A 20,513-nucleotide genomic window follows, 5' to 3' on the forward strand; every position below is an offset into this window, starting at 1 on the left:
AACCTTTTCTCTGGGACGGGTCATAAATTTGCAAAATTGTTGTAGGGCCGAGCAAAAGGCTTGCATGGGATAAAATCACTCACCATAGAGGTCACTGGTACTTCTCAACAGTTACGCCTTCGAAGTACAAAAACGTCAGTAAACAAGGTGAAAATTCAATTCTCCTGCCTACAGCAAACATTTAGGGAGCATCAGTTATATTTTGATGACATTCTTGATGTCACAAGCCTTATAGACTAGTTTTTTGACTCCTCAAAAAGACCAAAGTGAAAATCATGTGCCAATATTTAGATCCTCCTCTAAATATTCCCAGTATGGCATGCTAGCTGGCAATCAAGGCTATCTTGTAGAAATAGCCATAGGAAGTTATACTTTGGGATTTAAAAAGCTACTAGAGGCTGCTGAATTAAATAAAGGGACAAACCTCCAAAAATGGCATTGACTGTTTCACCAACACACTCTTCTATTTCCTAGTCCCTTTAATAATTGAATTAAGTCTAGTCCTCAGTCAAGTAAGGTGGGTTAGGTTTAATCTTTTATGTTTTTAAATAGCTATTCTTAGGAGTAATTAATAAAATGAATACATCTAGTACCTCAAGTATCCAAAGAGATTAAATCTATGAAAACAGACCAGTCTTCAAACTCAAGACTTTCTACACCCTGGCTACTATAACTTAACTTCAAATAGTAACTTAGATATGTATCTAAGTTACTATGTTATCTATGAAATTTCTTTACATTTCTTTACCTTTAGATTCATATACCTTTAAAACAATTAGCTCTTAAACATACAAATGATGGAAATATAGAAAAATCATTGTAATTGTGTTCAATCAGATCCCTATTTGTTATAAAGAACTAAAGCTCTAGGTGGCACCTAGTGAATGATTTAATGGGAGAGGAAAAAAAAATCAAAAGCTGAGCAATGATACTCAAAATAACTAAGGCAGCATCTTTAAAAACAAACAAAAAAAACTTTACCACCCTAAATTACAAACTCAGGGCGAGCAGCTTGGTACACCAACAAGAACCAGTGTGATAAATTCTCCCTCATACCATGTATTCTCAGTCTCAAACTGGCAAAAGGCACACATCCTATGTAATTTTTATATTGTGTTTTAAGGCTTTTTCTCCCTAAGAGTCAACTGTAACTGTGGTTAAAATTGAGAAATTATTTTCTCCAAACCCTTCTTTGAAAGGATCCGCTGTATAGATCCTTTGGTCACCTGCCCTTATGTTTCTTCTACATCTAGACTAAAAGGAAGATAATAGAATTAGGATCTTAGTAATCATAATGTTTTTAACTGGTGACAAGAAGGAAGAAGCCTATAGTTAAATATCCCAGAAATTTATTTAATGTTTGCTTGATACATTTTATATAGAAAGGTTGAGGCTATTTGCTTTGGGTGCCCCCTTGTAAATCTCATGGAGGCACTGAACTACAAAGGGGTGCCAATCTGGAGACATCAGAAATGGAAACCACAAGCCCAATTTTATGTTCTTAAAGATTTATCTCTAGTGAAATTAGGCCCACTCCCTTAAAAAATGCTGAATGTTGGAGCTACTGTGTGAAAACAGCTGACTTTTTGACTTTTAGGAGGGCATTTCACATTTTGGTCTGTTGGAACATTTAAATACTTGGAAATAAAAAATATTCAGCTTTGAAGTTTTCAATACTGGAAAACTTTCAGTCTAGGGTTTACAGCCAGGAAGGGCTGTTTTGTGTTCCTTAAACTGGACTCTGTTTCCCACAAAGTTAATCTTCGGCTTTGGCTTCCATTTCTTCTGCATCATCGTCTCCATCCACTTCTGCATTCTCTCTCTCAAGCCTCTCAAGCTGCCTTGCAAGTTCGGTCTCATCTGTATCTGTGACCACTTTAGGCTGTGGAAGCAGAGGCATAATTTCAAAGTGAGATGGTTAAACAGTATACGAATTCAACTTTAATACTCTTATTGCCTAGTATTTTAACTCTTAAAAAAATACTTTTCCTTCACCAACTCTGCCATCTGTTCATTCTTGAGTGCTGCTGCATCATTAATAAATTCCATTAGATAAATAATGGGAGAAATGTAAAAGAGTGAGAGTATGGGGAAAAGAAATGTGTATTAAAAGAAAATATTCCCTTCTATCATTTTTATAAGCCAAAACTGAAAAATATGAACATCATCTCGGTGGCTGTATCTTTCAAACCCATAAGATGTCTTATAAAAATGCATCCTCTGGGTTTAAAATAAATTACTTACCATTTTTTTCTAATTAGGTTTCATTCTTGTTGAGATGAAGAAAATATTACTCGTTCCTAATCCTTAGATCAAATTTTAAGCCTTCCACATTAAATTCTGACAATAACCACTCATTTTTATTGTCTATTTTTTTTCTCTTTTGGGGGGATAAACCCAACATCCATCAGTGACCTTACTCCTGAATAACCATCCTAGTTCTCATTTACTTCTAAATGAGTGACAGTTCTCATTTACTTCTAAAAAGCCCCTTTAAGGGCCCTCTGAGTCAATGATTATTTTATGCTTAGCAGAATTATAATCCTAGATGTATCTCATGTTTTAAAAGGCAGTGATTAAGTATTTTAGAATGCAAATCATTTACAGATTTAAATTCCGTATGTATGTACATACATACATATGTATGTATCTAAGTAATCTCTAACCCCAAGATCAAGAGTTGCATACTCTACTGACTGAGCCAGCTGGGCACCCCTAAATTTCTTATATATTTTAAGAACAAGGCAAAAACAGTATAGACCTTACCTCCATTTGGACATTGAAGACACCCCTCTTTTCCTCAATCTTTTCTTTTATAACAGCCATAGCTTGATTGAGGACAGAGAGGCCTTCTGTTCTCTCCAGGGTTGTTGTTGTCATCACATATCTAGGAGGAGCTATTAGATTAATCTAAGAAAGAAGAAAAAAATCAATTATGAACATAACAATACAACACAAAACCATCAGCATGTTTGAGAACTTTTTTGCTAATCTGCTGCCTTAACAAATCACCCTAAAACTTAATTTCTAATTCTGTAAGTCAGCAATTGGGGCTGGTTTGTTAATGCAGCAAAAACTAGTTGATACAGTGATATAATCCAATGTAAACAGTCCACTGAAAGACAATATATACAATTAAGACTTCTCCCTCTTTGGTGGCTAACATAACTACAGCCATCATCAGAACAATGGATAATTTGTTTCTAAAAGCAACAAAAATTCTTATTTGGTTCTAAACTAAACCGACAGAAGAAAATCTAAGATTCTGAATAACAACCATCTGGTTAATTGTACTGCTTAGAAGATTCAGACCAAAACTCCTAAAAGATGTGTGAATATGAGAATATGTTATCCTTTTCAAGATCCTATGGGCATTATGGGCACAGCAATTCTTTTTTTTTTGTTTGTTTGTTTATTTTTGAGAGAAGAGAAGAGACAGCCAGCAGAGGAGGAGCAGAGAAAATGAGGGGGAACAGAGGATCTGAAGCAGGTTCTGTGCTAACAGCAGACAGCCCAATGCGGGGCTCAAACTCACGAGCCACAAGATCATGACCTGAGCTGAAGCTGGACGCTTAACTGACTGAGCCACCCAGATGCCCCATAGCAACTCTTTATATTATAAAGGAGGTTTAGCACAGCCGGCCCCCTGGCACTAAATACCAATAGAAATCTTTATCCACTGTGACAGTAGCAGTAGCATCCTTTAGACAACAGCACCAAGAACCACTCTGCCCGACACCTGTTATGAAACATGATCATAAAAAGAATCTGATTTGGTTTAGGTTGGTATTTTAGCAGGGAGAGAGAAAACATTACTCACCTTGATGGGCATGGTTTCTGTAGAACAATTCAAACCTGCTCTCAGGGCTTCTTTTACAGCATCAATGCCTTCATAACCATAACAAGCCACTTCAATATCTAAAAGTACAGAAATTGAAAACGTATACCAAATAATGCAAAAAAGTACTGAAAGGCTTAAAAATCAGAGATGTGGCAGATACACTAGCACTCAAACACTTATGAAAGCTTTCATAATCCTTTCAGTATAGAAATAACCCTATATGTTAACTTTCATAATTATAAAATCTGAATATGCAGTGAAATATCTTCTCCTCCACATCAAGCCCCTGAATGATGACTATAAAGGAGAGAAATTCAACAAACACCTTGATTTCTGCCTATGCCTGGGTTAAAATCATGATTCCAACATCTCTATGCCTCAGTTCCTTATCTGTCAAGTGGAGAGGAGGAGGAGTGTGATAAAGGCTGAATGAAACAATAACTGCAAGTTGCTTAGAACAGTTTAGAAATTGCATACCCTCTGACCCAGCAATTGCACTTCTCAGAGTTTGCCTAACAGAACACTCATATAACTGGGTAAGTGTCTATGTTACAAGCATGCTAATTTGTAGTATTTTTTTCTCACAGTGAAAAAACTGGCAGAAGATAAATGTCCATCAAGAGAAGACTGGTTTATACTGGTTTCACTGTTCTATAAAATATCACACCTAGCTGGGGCGCCTGGGTGGCTCAATCGGTTGAGCGTCCTGACTTCAGCTCAGGTCATGATCTCATAGTTCATGAGTTTAAGGCCTGAGTCGGGCTCTGTGCTGACAGCTCAGAGCCTGGAGCCTGCTTCAGATTCTGTGTCTCCCTCTCTCTGCCCCTGCCTTACTCGCACTCTGTCTCTGTCTCTCTCTCTCTCTCTCTGTCAACAAACATTAAAAATATCACACCAAGCCATTAAAAAAAAAAATGAGAAATAGTCCCATGTTTTGCATGGAAAGGCAACCATGCTAGTTGAGGAAAATTTTTCATAGTATGATCCCATCTTTGTAAAAAACAAAAAAATCTATGAATGTAAATAGCATATATTCCTATACAGTGTATATGTGTAGGAAAAATGTCTGAAAGAATATACTCCAAACTATATTAACAGTGGTTAATCTGCAGGCATAAAAGGATTTACTGTACTATTAGAATATTTTAAGGTTATTTTCTAAAACAAAATTACACCCCCCCTTTAAAAAAACGGGCTAAATTGGGGCGCCTGGGTGGCTCAGTCAGTTAAGCGGCCGACTTCAGCTCAGGTCATGATCTCGCGGTGTGTGAGTTCGAGCCCCGCATCGGGCTCTGTGCTGACAGCTCAGAGCCTGGAGCCTGTTTCAGAGTCTGTGTCTCCCTCTCTCTGACCCTTCCCTGTTCATGCTCTGTCTCTCTCTGTCTCAAAAATAAATAAATGTTAAAAAAAAAAAAATTAAAAAAAAAAAAAAGGGGCTAACTTAATGTTAGTTGAATGCATATATGACAGTTTTCCCTTGTATCAATATATACATTTTATGATTCAGTAGAAGCAAAAATAATTTCTTCAACTTTTCTTGTTATAAGAAATAGACATTTAGAAAAATTTATAGATGTTGATATAGCAAAATATTCTTTGGTAAGTCTCATCATTTAACAACTTTTTAATTTATGCAATGTATTTTAAACATTTAAAAAATCACTTACCTGCTCGAATTTTGACAGCTTGTGGTGTCAAACGCCTATTAATATTGTTAATAAGTACTCCCCGTTCATCTTCATTCAAATCTAAACTATCCAAAATAGATGGGTCTCTAATTAAAGCAAAACAAAACACACACACAAACATAAAAGATCAAAGTTACTTTACTAATAACTGACATCAAACACAGTACCACAGAATGTTTAAGAGCACAGGCTTTAGTGTCAAGACTGAGTTCAAATCTTAGCTCTGCACTTTAATAATGGTGTTTCGGGGCCCTTCCAGACTTCAGTTTCGAAACTTGTAAAACGAGGATGAAAACTCATTCACCCAGTCACTGGACTGTGGTATTAAATGAGAGTGCAAGTAAAGCACTTAGGACAATTATGACAAATAGAAAACACCTAACTGATTACTATGTAAAGAAAAATTTTAGAGATCTGGCTAAAACAAGGAATTTAAAATGTCTTCTAAAACATCTGGCATCCCACAATAATTAAGCATTTCCACGTAATTAGCAGTCTCTGTTTCAAGGAGCCTGAAAAGAACAAAAACATACAAGCAAATTTAAAAATAAAAGTGCATCCTTGGGAATCAGTAGAGGAAGGGATTACTTTCAGTCAGTGGGCTTAGGAAGGGCTGCATGGACTAACGTGGCATTTCACCCGACCCTTCTGAGTGCCACTAAGACCAGGGTCTTAGTCACCAGCATGGTTGCGGAACATGAACAAATGAAAAAAATGAATGACTAAAAGGATGGTAGGACTTTAAAAAGCAAAGGCAGAAGTGTTGTAAGAAAGTTATAAAGTATTAAAGTAGAAATGGCATGAGCAAGCATCAGGCCTAAACAGCAGGGGTTCGGGAATGAAAAGCAAAAGAATGGGTGGAGGGAACTTTCATTCAGCTAATACTGCCTACAAAATGTAACAAGACAAACCAACAGAAAATGAGCAATAAGATGAACAGATGTTTCACAGAAGCAGCAGTAAGCACAGGAAAACTGTTAACTTCACCAACAACCAGTAAAATGCAAACCACAAGATACTATTACACCTATCAGTTTGGCAAAAAGGAAAACAATCTGAGATATATACCAAATGTTGGTGAGGATAAAGAGAAATAGGAACGCTCATACATCTGCTAGAGGAAATATAAATTGTAGAACCAATTCGGAGAATATTTTGACAAAACTGAGTCAATTTAAAGATGTGTGTAATCAGTCCTATGAGCCAACAACTCTACTGCTATGTGTATGTATATTCTTAATAGCCCTGTTCAAAAATACGGGATAAGGGTGTGTGTGTGACCTTATATCTCTTAATAGAGGAATAAAGCATATTCTCGAAATACTGTATAAAAATTAATATGAAGTAGGCACACATCTATCAATTTCGAGAATCTTGCTCTTAACAGCCTTGTAAGTAAAACTGTCAGGTACAGAGATCTGCAATGACAATAAATTTTGTTTTTCAGTTTACATGAATAAGAAATATTTTTAAATACAAAAATTCTATATGTACTTTACAGATATATATATGTAATAAAACTATAAAAATGTAAATAATAATGATGCATACTAATTATAGTAGTTACCACTTACGAGGGGAATGGGTTGGGAAGGGTAAAATATGGTTTCCACCTATCTCAGAAATTTTATTCTTAATTAAAAGAAAAAAATATGAAGCACATGTGGCATAGAATTATCTTTAAATGTGGTCACTCCATGGCTGATGAAACAAAAGAATGTTAGGGGAAAGGAAAGACAACATATACCAATGCCGAGCAGTAATGGAGGGCGTGCTGGAGTGGAAGTGACAGAGCTAAGCCAGGACTGGAAGATGACAGCACACCAAATTATGAAATGTACTGGCTGACGAATGCAGGACTGAAATCAGGGAGGAAAGAAATATACCACAGTGCTTAATGGTTAATAGCATAAGCTCCATATGGAGCCAGTATCTAGGTCTGAATTGGGGCTCTACCACTTGCTAGCTCTGTGCACATGTACAAATTATTTAATCTCTGCTTCAATTTTCTCACCTGTAAGACTGGGATAATAACAGCACTTATACCACAGGTTGTTGTGAGGCATATATAAATGTTAGCTATTCTAACTATTCTTCTTACCTTTCCCACAATGTAATATGAAGAAAAAAGTCAGATGGGGGGACCAGGAGGACTGTAATGGATTTGGGAGCCCCAGATGAGTTGGCTTGCTGGCGACTCTAACAGTTCCAGGTCTTACTTGGCCATTCTGAGAGCTGAGGGGACCAATATCCTTTGGCAGCACAAAGGCTGGGAAATTAACCTTGGTGTAGTGGTGAGGCTGTTTGTGGGGCATTAACATTTGGGAAAGAGTAGGAGGTGCAGAAGGAGAGACAGGAAGTACACAGAAGTGAAGGAGTCTGGCTATTAGAAAGGATACGATACTTGCTACAGGAGAAAGTAGAGGAAGGTAGTAAAGAAGTTTGCTTTTAGTATAAATGGGAGAAGGTAGAGCATATTTTTATACTAATGGAGCAAAACCAACAAAGATAAAGGCTGAAAACCCAAAAGAGAGAATAATGAATAAAAAGAGATCTCTGAGCAGTAGCTGTGCACAGGTGGTAAGATTAGTTTGAGAGCAGGAAGGATATGAATTCCAGCACAGGAGGTAATGATGGGTGGGAGGGAGAAGTTTGCTGAGATAGTGGAAGGAGTACAGGAGATCCTGTGCAATGGCTTATATTGTCTTTATAAAATAGGTAGTGAAACATACCAGTTGAGAGGGAGGGAAGAGAGGGGGGACTGGGTATCTGATGGAGAGTGTGGAAAAGCTCTAAAATAGCCACTCTAAGAATGGGAGAAGAACTGACAAAGAGCAGAGAGAATGTGAGGCAGCAGTGAAGGCGCAGCTGAGGTTGGAGACCATGAGTATGCAGTGGCACCAACCTGCAAGACTGTGGTTTTTCCTAGCAGCACCCAGTAGTCTACAAGTGTAGAGAAGGCAGGAACATCGATCCAAGGCTGGATGTAACAGAAGGAAAAACAGGGCAAAAGCTCATGACATTGGCAAGAAAGTTGTTGGAATGATGGACCATGGTATGTCTATGCTGAATAAGAAAGAGAAGGCAGGAAAGGGTGAAAAGACAGGAAGGAAAAAAAAGGTCTGGAATCATAGACTGGCAAAAGAATTAGGAAGACATAGAGTAGAGCTAACTATGGGGGAGCTGGAAGGACAGGAAGCTGTGCTGAAAGAACAGAATGTATAAATTACAGGTTTTGGAAACACAGCAAATTCTGGTGATAATAAGACCCAGGGTGAGGCCATATGAAAACTGGCTTAAGTGGCATGGGCTGAAGGTCAAAGGAACTAAGGTAAAGAAAATAAGGTTACTGTTATAGATGAGACATTTACACTGGACCTGAAGTTAACCAGAATAACAAAACTAGGAGGGGAAAACGTGTAAGCGGATAATGTGAAACCATATGGTTTACAAAAACTATGGTGTACAAAATTACAGATGCTTGGTTATATAGGATTGGCCCATATTATGGGCCTTTTATACTGAAATGTTTTAACCTAAATTTGGCAAGGACAGAATACGTGGATGTTGTGTTTTTATTACATGTCAGGCTCTCAACCCATGTGCTAGACCTAGCACAGCTGTGGTATCAAGGTAGAAACAGAGCCAAGAAGATGTTCTTACGAGACTGCATGCTTAAATGCATCATAGGCACCATATCCGGGTCTCTTGTATTTGTCATCAAAGACCCAGGCAGTCCTCTGGAACAGGCTCTCCAGCTGCTCGTCCTTGGTGTACTCTAACACCTCAGCAACATGTCGAAGAATACTGTAAACCTAGAAACAAAATGAAGAGTTCAACAATTCAAAGATTCAAGAGAGCTATTAAAAAATAGGTATTTTTATATTTCAGTAGACAGCATATAAAACCTTGGTTAATTAGACTACAATAATTTCTTAACAAAAGATCAACATACAAGTTCTTTTTTCATAGAGAAATATTGGCTTTCCAATAGTAGTTAACTCAAGTAGGTATAACAAGTAGAAACAGGATGTAATTTAGTGTCCTAAGACCCAGACTATGAGTTGACTCTGGGACTAATTAACCTCTCTGAATTTGTTTCCTCTTCTGGAAGAAGGAACTACTAACATCTCTCCTTGTTACAGCAGTGAGCTCTCACACAGGTCAAATATATCCAAATGCAGCACACTATAAATGGAAAATATTGTACAAATGTACAAAATTTATAAATTATACAAATCCTCTTATGCAAGTGCAAGCTATTATTACTACTCCATATGACAGCATGGAACCAGAATTGAAATTTTAATATTTTTCTGCTCTGTTATCATTTTAACAGTTATCCTTCAATCCTACCTACCTCCCACTCACTGCTGCCAAACCCTTTTTCTAATTTTCTAAAAATAAAAGGGCTTAAAGACAAGAAAAGAGGTTTTCATATTACATATGAAAATTGAGTGAGAAGAGGTACTAACATTGCCTATTTCATTCTATCACCTTATCATCCTGATAAGATCTACTAACATACTCATTTTACAATATTCTAAGGGGACAAAACAAAGTGAAAGTTTCCTAGAGTGGAGCTTATCAAACTTAGTGGGACTTGAAATACTGCATTAAGTGGTCAGGTGATGTCAATGCTGCTGGTCCAGAAACTACATTTTCGTTTTTTTGTTTTGTTTTTATTTAAAAAAATGTCTTTAATGTTTATTTATTATTGAGAGACTAAGAGAGACAGAGCATGAGCAGGGGAGGGGCAGAGAGAGAGGGAGACACAGAATCCGAAGGAGGCTCGAGGCTCTGAGCTGTCAGCACAGAGCCCATGAGATCATGACCTGAGCGCAAGTCAGACACTCAACCGACTGAGCCACCCAGGTGCCCCTAGAGACTACATTTTGAATGGCAAGGGCCTCAGATTATTATTATTTTTTAATTTACTTACTTGTTTTTTAAAAGTTTACTTATTTTTGAGAGAGAGAGAGAGAGAGAGAGAGAGAGACACACACACACACACACCCCATGCGCTTGAGCACACAAACAAGGGAAGAGCTGAAAGAGCGGGAGACACCGAATCCGAAGCAGGCTCCAGGCTCCAAGCTGTTAGTACAGAGCCTGACGCAGGGCTTCAACTCCAGAACTGGGAGACCATGACCTGAGCCAAAGTCAGACACTTAACCGACTGAGCCACCTAGGTGCCCCAGGTCATCAGATTATTAAGAAGGGATTTTACTGATTGTGTTTTCTAATGTGTAAACCATACTGCAGTAATAGTAAACAGATCAGTAAAACAAAAGGAAAGGTTTGGATAATGGTCTTTTGGTTGTTTAGATTTGTATTCTCTTATTTATTGGGGTTAATCAAGATTTCAAAAATCTCTTCATTTAAAGCATTGTTTTCTTGGCATTTTACCTTGAGGACAGAAACACACAAGAGAGAGAGAACAAAAGAAAAAGAAAACAGAAACAATGGAAACAGTGCCATTAAGAACCTAAGACCTAGAGAATAAAGGATAATCTATATGGGAACAGAGAAGAGAAAAATATAGACAGAAGATAAAGAATGAAAAAAATGACTGTTCTTGCTTAATTAAGGCTTACTGCACAGAAGTAGGGAATTTCAGCAGAAATTAGAAAATGAAACAGAAAAGAACCCTAGCAAAGCGGGGGAGGGGAACTAGTAACAGGCCCCTGCCTGCCTTGCTTTCCTGGATTCACAAACACTTGCTTGTTCTTTTTTTATTTTATTTTTAATGCTTACTTCTTTTGAGAGAGAGAGAGAGAGAGAGAGAGAGAGAGAGAGAGAGAGGAGACAGGGAGAGAGGGAGAGAGGGAGAGAGGGAGAGAGGGAGAAAGGGAGAAAGAGGGAGAGAGGGAGAAAGAGGGAGAGAGGGAGAAAGAGGGAGAGAGGGAGAAAGAGGGAGAGAGGGAGAGAGGGAGAAAGGGAGGGGGGGGGAGGGGGAGGGGGGGAGGGAGAGAGAGAGAACAAGCAGGTGAGGGGCAGAGAGAGAGGGAGACACAGAAACTGAAGCAGCCTCAAGGCTCCCTCTGAGCTGTCAGAGCCCAATACAGGGCTTGAACTCACGAACCATGAAATCATGCCTGAGCTGAAGTTGGATGCTTGACTGACTGAGCCACCCAGGCGCCCCTTTCATTTTATTTTAGAGAGGGAGGGAGTCCAAGTGGGGGGTGGGGGAAGGCCAGAGGGACAGAGAATCTTAAGCAGGCTCCACTTTCAGCATGGAGCCCAACTTGGGGCTTGATCCCATGACCCTGGGATCATGACCTAAGCTGAAATCAAGAATCAGATGCTCAACTGGCCGAGTGACCTAGATGCCCCGACCCTTGCTTATTCTTAACATACAATAGCTGGTTGTCTCGAATATCCCCAAACAGGGTTTAAAGCCAGGAACTACATGTTACCGTAAGTCAAACTGACTGAAATCACCCATAGTTAATTTAACCTAAAATAACTTAAAAACACTAACATCCAATATACTCGTTACAGAATAGCAAACCATAAGCAATGCCTTAAGGTAGTACCACCACCAGATAAAACACTGCAGTCATAACTCTTTTGAAATTAAGACTTCAAATTATTCTTCTCAACTCATAGTTGTAAATGGAAATACAGTTACAGAAAATTCAGGTTTTTTTTTTTTTCCTGCCTATAATATTACATGCTGATTATTAAATATATTAAATAGTGAACTAATTTCACCCAAATATCAAACTTACAGTTTTGGATTTGGTGAATTTATCTTCACATTTGATTGCTTCCTCTGGAGAAACTCTTCTTTTTGACAAATCAATATATCCTGTATGAGAAAAGTTTGAAAAAAAGCTTAGCACTGTGATAAATTTTTGCAACCATGTTGTTTGGTTGGTATATCTACACTTATTTCCCACTAACATTATTATCAATAAAATGCTGCGTAAGAAATATAAGATGAGAGATTTCTGTTTTCAGAAGGCACTTGTATCATGTAACTGCATATTCTGCATCACTTTAGTAGAGGGAACTAACTAATACTTTCAATTACCCAAATAAAAGTTAGTCAAAAGATTCTCTATACTTGTCTTTTTGGCATCCATCATCACAAGGTCAATTGTATTATCTACATTTTCTGTATTCTTGATGCTCCTTCTGTCTCCTGACCAAAACTGGTGCTTCCTCATGGTGGCCCTACATGGCATGATGTGGCCACAGCATTGGCCTCTTCATGTTGTCAATCACATCCATAAATTAAAATCCCATGGGTATATAACGAGACAAGCACTTAAATATATTTTGAAGAATTTAAGAGAAAAATAGTCTTTTACATTTACCCACATATTTCCTATGTCAGGCCTCACACCTCATCGGCCTGCACGACTTCCTTTATTGTTTCTTATAATGGAGATTTATTAGGTAATACATCCTCTTAAGTTTCTATTTACCCAAAAATGTCATCATTTTTGATCTTCACTATTGAATATTTTCTTAAAATATAGAATTCTGGGTTGACAATTTTTCTTTCAGTGCTTTAAACGGTCAGTCATTCAATGCTCAGACAGCCACAATTTTCAGTAATACCATACTAATTCATATTACTATTCCCCTGTAAATCATGAGTCGTTTTCTTTTGGCTACTTTCAAGATTTTCCCTATCTCTGTTTTTCAATGGTTTAACATGCCTAGATGTGGTCTTATTAGTATTTATCCTGCTGGAGGTTTGCCAAGCTTCTCCAGGTTGTAGATGTTTTTTTTCAGTAAATACAGGAAACTTTTGACAACTATTTCCTCAAATATATTTTCTGCCCTTTCTCTCTCTTCTTTTGGAATAGAGCTTTTAATATTTGACACATTTTTTTTCCTGCTCTGTTCTTCAGATTGGTTCTTTTACATTTATTTATTTATTTAAATAGCCACATATTATTATTATTTTGATCTTTATTTATTTTTGAGAGAGAGACAGCGTGTGAGCAAGGGAGGAGCAGAGAGAGAGGGAGACACAGAATCCGAAGCAGGCTCCAGGCTCCGAGCTGTCAGCCCAGAGCCTGATGCGGGGCTCGAACTCACCAACCGTGAGATCATGACCTGAGCCAAAGCCAGATGCTCAGCTGACTGAGCCACCCAGGTGCCCCTATTTATTTTTTGATAGTGAGAGACAAAGCACAAGTGGGGGAGGAGCAGAGAGAGGAGACACAGAATCTGAAGCAGGCTCCAGGCTCCTAGCTGTCAGCACAGAGCCTGACGCCGGGCTTGAACTCACAAACTGCAAGATCATGACCTGAGCCGAAGTCGGATGCTTAACCGACTGAGCCACCCAGGCGCCCCAAAATTGGCTCTTTTAAGTGAACTCCCTGCAAGTTTGACTTGAGCCTTCTGTCATCTATGCTGTTAGCCCAGTGAGTTGTTTAGATATTAAACTTTTAATTTTAGAATTTGTATTTAGTTCTTTGTGAGAGTTTCTAATTTCTCTGAGATTTCATTTTTTTCATTCATTACAAGCTTATTTTCCTAATATTCTTGAGCAGTTAACAACATCTGCTTTAAAATCCTTGTCTGTTAACTCCAATATTAAGGTCACCTCTGGGTTGGTCTCCACTGACTGACTGCCTTTTCTCTCCTGTTTTCTGAAACGTTTAGCAATTTTGGACATCGTGAATAATATGTGCCAGAGACTCTGAGTTCCTTTATGTTCCTCTTGATACTGATTTTTTGTTTTAGTAAGCAAAACTTGTCTGAATTCAAATATTAAAGCTCTGTTTCCCCAGGTGGAAAGCAACCAAAATCTGTTTAGATTTTTACCCTGTTGCCCCTCATGGGGCTGTACCCCATCCTATACGTTACTGGTTCAGGGTTCAGGCAGAGATTTGAGAATTTATAATTTAAACTAAGGGGCTCTCCTTGAGTTGGTCCTTTCTCTAATCCTCATCACTACCTTCCAAATGTTGTGGTTGTCCAGAACTCTCATCTGATTCTCAAGCCATTGAAACACTATAGACTTTCCACTAGAATTTTAGCTGCCCTGCTGGAAGCTATCTATGGCATGCACTCAGACAAACAACTGTAAAACTTATCCAGTGCAGTTCCTCTCTTCCAAGGGTTGACCTACCTTCAGTTTTGGCCTGCCTTTGGTTGCTCCCAACATCTTTAGGCACTTTTTTTTTTTTTAAATATATATATTTGTTCACAGCTTTTCACTGTTTAACTGTTACATTGGAACATTTGTCCAACAGAACCTAATCCTCCAATATCAGAAGTGGATGCCCTCTATAGGATCTTCTGTACTTTGCTTGTATCTTACTCTAGGATCTTTCCATATCAGAACACTGAGATCTCATTCCATACAAAGTTGCGCTGCATGAATGTTACAATTTATTTAACCATGATTTTGATTGTTTCTTGTTTTTAATTAACACTGTGCAAACAGTGCTGCTATGAAAATACTTTTACATCTACTGTACTTAAGTATACCTTTTCACTTTTTTCTGATTGCAACTGAAAATATATTTGATTCCTTCTTGTGTATATATTTTCTATGATAGAAAATAAAATACTAGACAAGACACCATTTTAAGTCCTAGTGGGGCAGTGATATGAAGACTTAACACAAGTTTAAGGTATAATTTGTCTTTAGTAGTTTAATAATAAGGGGTTCTAGAAGTTAAGCCCTACCAAAACATATATAATAATCAATATGCTAAGTGGTAGTCACTACCTAAGGGATAACAAAATGTCTCTAAAGTTTATCACCTACGACTATAATCAGAGAAAAAAAATGTCAAGCTATGTATAAAAACCAATCACTTGCAGAAGTGTCACAATTAACTAGATGGCTGAGGTATTCAAAAAGACAAGTTCAATCAAGGTGATTGGTCTTTTAAGCAATGATGGTAACTACTATGTAAAACTAACACCTAATAAATTATAGTGAGACAATTATAACCAATTATTTTAAGGAAGTTGAACCCCAAACTTACTTAATGGTATTGTACACTGTGTCTAGAAAAAAATGTGTTCACAAAGGTGAAGATTTACATGGAGTCCAGAAAAAAGGGGACAAGTAAAAAAATGAATACACATTCAGCACTATCTGAAATCTCCCACATGATTTTGGGGGAGTCACAAACATTCTGATAACCGAAGAGATACAGAATACTGGGTTTTAGGTGTGTGTTTGCAGCATATTGCTTTTTCAAAGCTTATATAAAATGTTCCTAAAATCCATTGTACCTTTGCCCCATTTCCACGTTCATCCAATAATCTGATTGCAAATTTAGCTTTAAATCAGGAAAAAAGCATCTTACAAATCTAAATGAACTAGTACTCTGGTTTACTTATCCTATCTCTTCTGAGTTTAGCCAAAATGAGTCAACTACCAAGAGCCTGTAACCTCTGGGAATAAAAGTCATTTCACCCACAAAAACTAGTCCTGGGATGTGCCAATTAAGCCACTACTAACTTAAGAAGTCTTACTTAGATGGCTAATTGGCATCCTTCTCTAACAACTCTGTATGTAAAAAGAATTTAAGCATAAAAGGAGATGTTTTTGTTTTTACAGCAGCCAGTAATTAAAAAGAAAAACTAAAATAAAACATTTTTAAATCCAAAATATGTATTTTAGATATTTTTCCCACTTACCTTTTTCTTTGTCCACTCTAATGACTACCACACATTCATTCCTGCCAATTCTGATGAGTTTGTTTATAGAACGGATACGCCTTCTGGACAACTCACTAAGAAGAATCATGCCTTCAATATTGTTGTATTCCAGCAAGCTGACATAAGCCCCCATTTCAGCAATGGACCTTACGTTCACCATCACTACATCTTCCACCTCAGGAAATTTGTGTTGATAAAATCTACAACTTAGACCCGGCATTCTGCATTTTAAACAAAAGAATCAAGTGAGTGTTCAGTTAAGGTCAAAATAAAGAAATGTCAATTTTCCACATCTTGCCACTGGAAGAAATGATTAGTCTTCTCAACTCTTCAAACTTCTTAAATGGTACCAGAAAACAGATGGATGTTCAGGAACGAAGCTTTAATTTTTACGTTGCTCCACATTTTTGTAGGGCTTGAGTGATTCTCTGACATCAGTTTTAGAGGAATCATAAAAACTAATGACCATCTGTGAAGTACTCTGAGACTTAAGGATTAAAGGTACACCTTGAAACACTATTTTAAATACCACCACTTTAAGAAATAACAAATGATGGGAAGCATCACTACTACTATAAACCTATCAACAAAACCAAAGCTACTCATTCTCCAAGTCAGCTAAGACTTTATATACTACCACCCACATAAAGGGAAGAATCTTCCCACTACTTAAACCACAGCCCTCACCATATATCAAACAATATACCCTATCATTTATTCTAGCCAAACTCACAGTATCATGTTACGACAAAGACCAAAAACTTATTAACAAAAAAATAAATATAACTAAATACAACTAAACACTTTACTTCTATCGAATAGGTATACCCAATCTTGAGAATAGCTTTATAGAACTCCATTACTATAAAGTTCAAGCATCTCTTAAACTCCAAGCACTAAATATATTTATTTATTTTTATTTTTTATTTTGGGGGGAGCACACGCGTGAGAATGGGGAAGAGAGGGAGAACGAGAGACAGAAAATCCTGAGCAGGCTCTATGCTCAGCGTAGCCCAACAGAGGGCTTGATCCCACGACCCTGGGATCATGACCCAAGTGAAATCAAGAGAAGGATGCTCAACCAACTGAGCCACCCAGGCGTCCCAACCACCAAGCATTAAATATATTTAAAACTATTCCCTTTGATCTACCCAACCTACTTTCAGCACCACTCCTTTTATGACCCACAAGACTGAAATTATACCATGCACAGGAACGTATTTTTAAAAGAAAGCTCTAAAATGAATCACAGTTGATTTTCATGTTTTTCTACTAACCTTAACCAATTTACTATTGTCAAAGTTCAGAAAACAGGCAGTAATAATAGGATCTAAAGGCCTACAAAAAATGTGTGAAAATTCATTTACTTATTTTTTTCCTAATTGGGCAATAAGGCTGCCATTACTTGATCTTAAAGACAGACCAACCACATCCAGCCCACAGAACACCAGAGTTCTGCTGCAGTTCAGTTTGAGAACTAATTGCATCCACATGTATCTTCACAGTGGCTTCCCACTGATTTTTGCATCTACCACCTATAGGTATTGGCTACTGCCTGAGTACCACTTTCCCCCTAGTTCTATATTATAAATGAAGAAATTCAAACAGGCTAAGCAACTTGTTCTGTCATATACTGCTAACAACTGATAGTCAGAATTTGAACCTATGAAGTCTGGATCCATAGTCTGTGCTCTGATTCATCAGGCTATATATTCTCCCCTTATTACTGATAGATATATCAGAAGCATCTTTAAAAAATGCAATATACATATTCATTGCTGAATCATAGATCATAGATTAATGCAAACTTTTAGTACCAATCTATCCTGTTTAACAACAAAAATAAAGTGGCATATTAATAATAGGGCCAAAATGTAGTTCTCTTGTAGCTTGACAAAATAGGGATTTAGCAAATAAAGGGAAGTAGACATTCAATGGCCAGAATTACCCAGCAAGAAACAGCTGAGCTGGTTGTTTCATTCTTAAATGGCTTTTTTTTTTCCTTTTGGACAGCTGTTGTCAAATATCTGTATGTAAAGCACTAAAATTTGAGAGCTAGAAAAGTCTCAAACTGGGTATCGAAGTAAATGATGTCACAGAATGTGTGAAACAGTTTTAAGAGATTTAATAGAGGCTAACCACATTTACTTACCAAATTTATGCAAATAGTAAAGCTGATAATTCTGGGGAATCAAGGCTTAATTTGATAATTAAAGAATACAAGCAATACTGTAAAAGAATCCTGATGGGAGAGATGAATGCTACTGTTCTGGGAGGTACCAGTCTCTTTACAATATACAAAGTAAAAAAAAAAAGAACACAGCTGATGGTATGTTATTCAACACAAAGAATAGCCAGTAAGTACAAAATAGCTCTAGACATGGGTTTCAGCCCTTGCTCTCCTACCTACTACCTGTTGTTGCTTGGGAAATGCATTCACCTTAAACTGCAGTTTCTAGTCTGTGTCATGGACCTTGCAGGTTTGTGGAGTGTATCAAATTAGATTAAAATATATGTAAATCTGCAAAGTGTACTGTGCTATACAAATAATGACGATAAAAGGCAAAGGAGTAATTTTTTTGTATTTTGTAACTTAATTCGTTAAACAATTATTTTTGCAGTATCTACTATGTACTAAGTACTACTAACACTTAAAGATTCTTACCTAAGGAAGTTAATCATAGAGTGGGAAACAAACTGGTAAGCATATCAATTGCAATATGGGGTACTAGGAAAGGAGTACAGTGAAGCAGGGTTCCAGGGAACCAAGGAACAGAAATATTAAATGACTTCCTCAAAGATAAATACTTAAAAGGTACTGGAACAGGAACTAAAACCAAGACTTCGCATAGTAAATCCAGAATACCTTTAACCCACAGAATCTCAGTGCGTCAGAATACTGCAATATGGTATGTGTTCTTCAATGCTGAATATCCACCTTTCAAAATGTATTAACTGAACTCCAAGCCAATTTCAAATACCTTGTGCCTGGTCAAATGGTAGGTAGGACTCCTTAAACCAGTGCATGGTCAAGTAACCATAATAGATCCAGGACGTCCACATTCCTTTCCAAAGTTAAGTGTGTTATGTGAGAGACAATTCACGATAATTTTAATTTGTCTCTCACTGTCACCAGTAACGCTCTCTGAATGGTAGTTTCTAGAACTGCTACACAAATAAGCTTTTAAACTATTTCACTGTAGTTGAAATAGGAAGCCCTGATTCCTACAAATATTACTGTGTGTCTTTCTGAGATCTTAGAATCAGTAACTGTCACTTGGCATTAGATCAACTCAGTAGTAAAGCTCTATATAATTCACACACTGTTGAAAGACACATAATCACAAGTTTTTTTCCTTGAACAACTTCAATCGGGAGAAAAACCAGGACTTCTCTGCTACAACTTTTCTCCAAGAAACAAAGTAGCCTAAGTTTGGGGGATAATAAAGGGGACCTGAGGCTGAATACGCATTTAACCCTAAAATTCCCTTATCTTTTTAGTTATGTTTAACTGTGAGGCCACAGCGTGTAATTCTCTTCTCATTGGTGCTGAAATACGGCAAACCGATACTAAGATTAGTGAACTCTTCAACAGTATGTTTTAGCTTCGATGCAAAGGGTGACTCATTCTGTAAAAATGCACAAGTCAAGCGATACAGTAATATGAACATCAATTTAAAAAAAATCAATTATCGGACAAATAAACTATTCTTGGATCTTTCTAACCCAGCTCTTGTCAACGTTACGGACCACCCCAATGGTCCCTTCACGTGTCTGGTCTGGTTTCCACTGAGAGGTAGCATTTGCTTGGGGCGGAAGGAAAAAAAAGGGGTGGGAGCGGAATTCTTAGTGTCCTGGGGTGGGGGTGTCACAGCGTTTTCCCAAGGCCACCCCCTCGTCTCAAGGTACCCTCACTTTCAGTATATTGAAGGTGTACAGTCGTTTGGCCCACTTTCCTTCACAAGATCCCTCCGCTCGTATAATGACACCTCTGTTAACACTGCCGACCAAGCCGGCGCTGGCGGGTGGTGTCGGACACTTCCCGCGCAGGAACGGGAAAGGGAGGGGTGTTAGCCCAGGGCCTACTCTCTCTCGACCACCAGTCAACCGACACAACCAAAGCGAGTTCTTGAAGAAACCGATCTGGGGGACTAATCACCTGAGGTATGTATGTGAATCCCGCGCCGGGATCCCGTGCCGTGCTCTTTAATCGCAGAGATTAGACAGTCCAGCCGCAGCGGCAGCCGAACCTCAGCGTGCGCTTCGCTCTATCCCACCGCGCATGCGGAACCACCTCGCATTGCGCATGCGCCAGTACAACAGCGGTCCCTCTTCCT

The 20,513-nt window shown here is 37.9% G+C and overlaps 1 protein-coding gene across 1 annotated transcript; it reads right to left on the bottom strand.

Moving 5' to 3' along the window:
- Positions 1 to 1,332: 1,332 nt before the first annotated feature.
- On the bottom strand, positions 1,333 to 20,494 carry EIF2S1 (eukaryotic translation initiation factor 2 subunit alpha). The gene is made up of 8 exons (XM_025918927.2): positions 20,336 to 20,494; positions 16,156 to 16,397; positions 12,264 to 12,343; positions 9,193 to 9,344; positions 5,509 to 5,615; positions 3,821 to 3,918; positions 2,767 to 2,910; positions 1,333 to 1,882 (listed from the first exon to the last, which is right to left on the bottom strand). The coding sequence occupies exons 2-8, from the start codon at positions 16,394 to 16,396 to the stop codon at positions 1,757 to 1,759; spliced, it is 948 nt and encodes a 315-aa protein (XP_025774712.1). The 5' UTR covers position 16,397; positions 20,336 to 20,494; the 3' UTR covers positions 1,333 to 1,756.
- Positions 20,495 to 20,513: the final 19 nt, after the last annotated feature.

This window comes from Puma concolor, chromosome B3 (genome assembly GCF_028749965.1).
Source record: "Puma concolor isolate L17-30 chromosome B3, mPumCon1.1.hap2, whole genome shotgun sequence".
NCBI classification, from domain to species: Eukaryota; Metazoa; Chordata; class Mammalia; order Carnivora; family Felidae; genus Puma; species Puma concolor.

Coding starts and splice junctions, on each gene's coding strand:
- EIF2S1 (XM_025918927.2), bottom strand. CDS start 16,396: ATGCCGGGTCTAAGTTGTAGATTTTATCAACACAAATTTCCTGAGGTG. Junction 12,344..16,155: donor TAGAGTGGACAAAGAAAAAG/GTAAGTGGGAAA, acceptor TTTCTCATACAG/GATATATTGATTTGTCAAAA. Junction 9,345..12,263: donor AATTCACCAAATCCAAAACT/GTAAGTTTGATA, acceptor TTTTGTTTCTAG/GTTTACAGTATTCTTCGACA.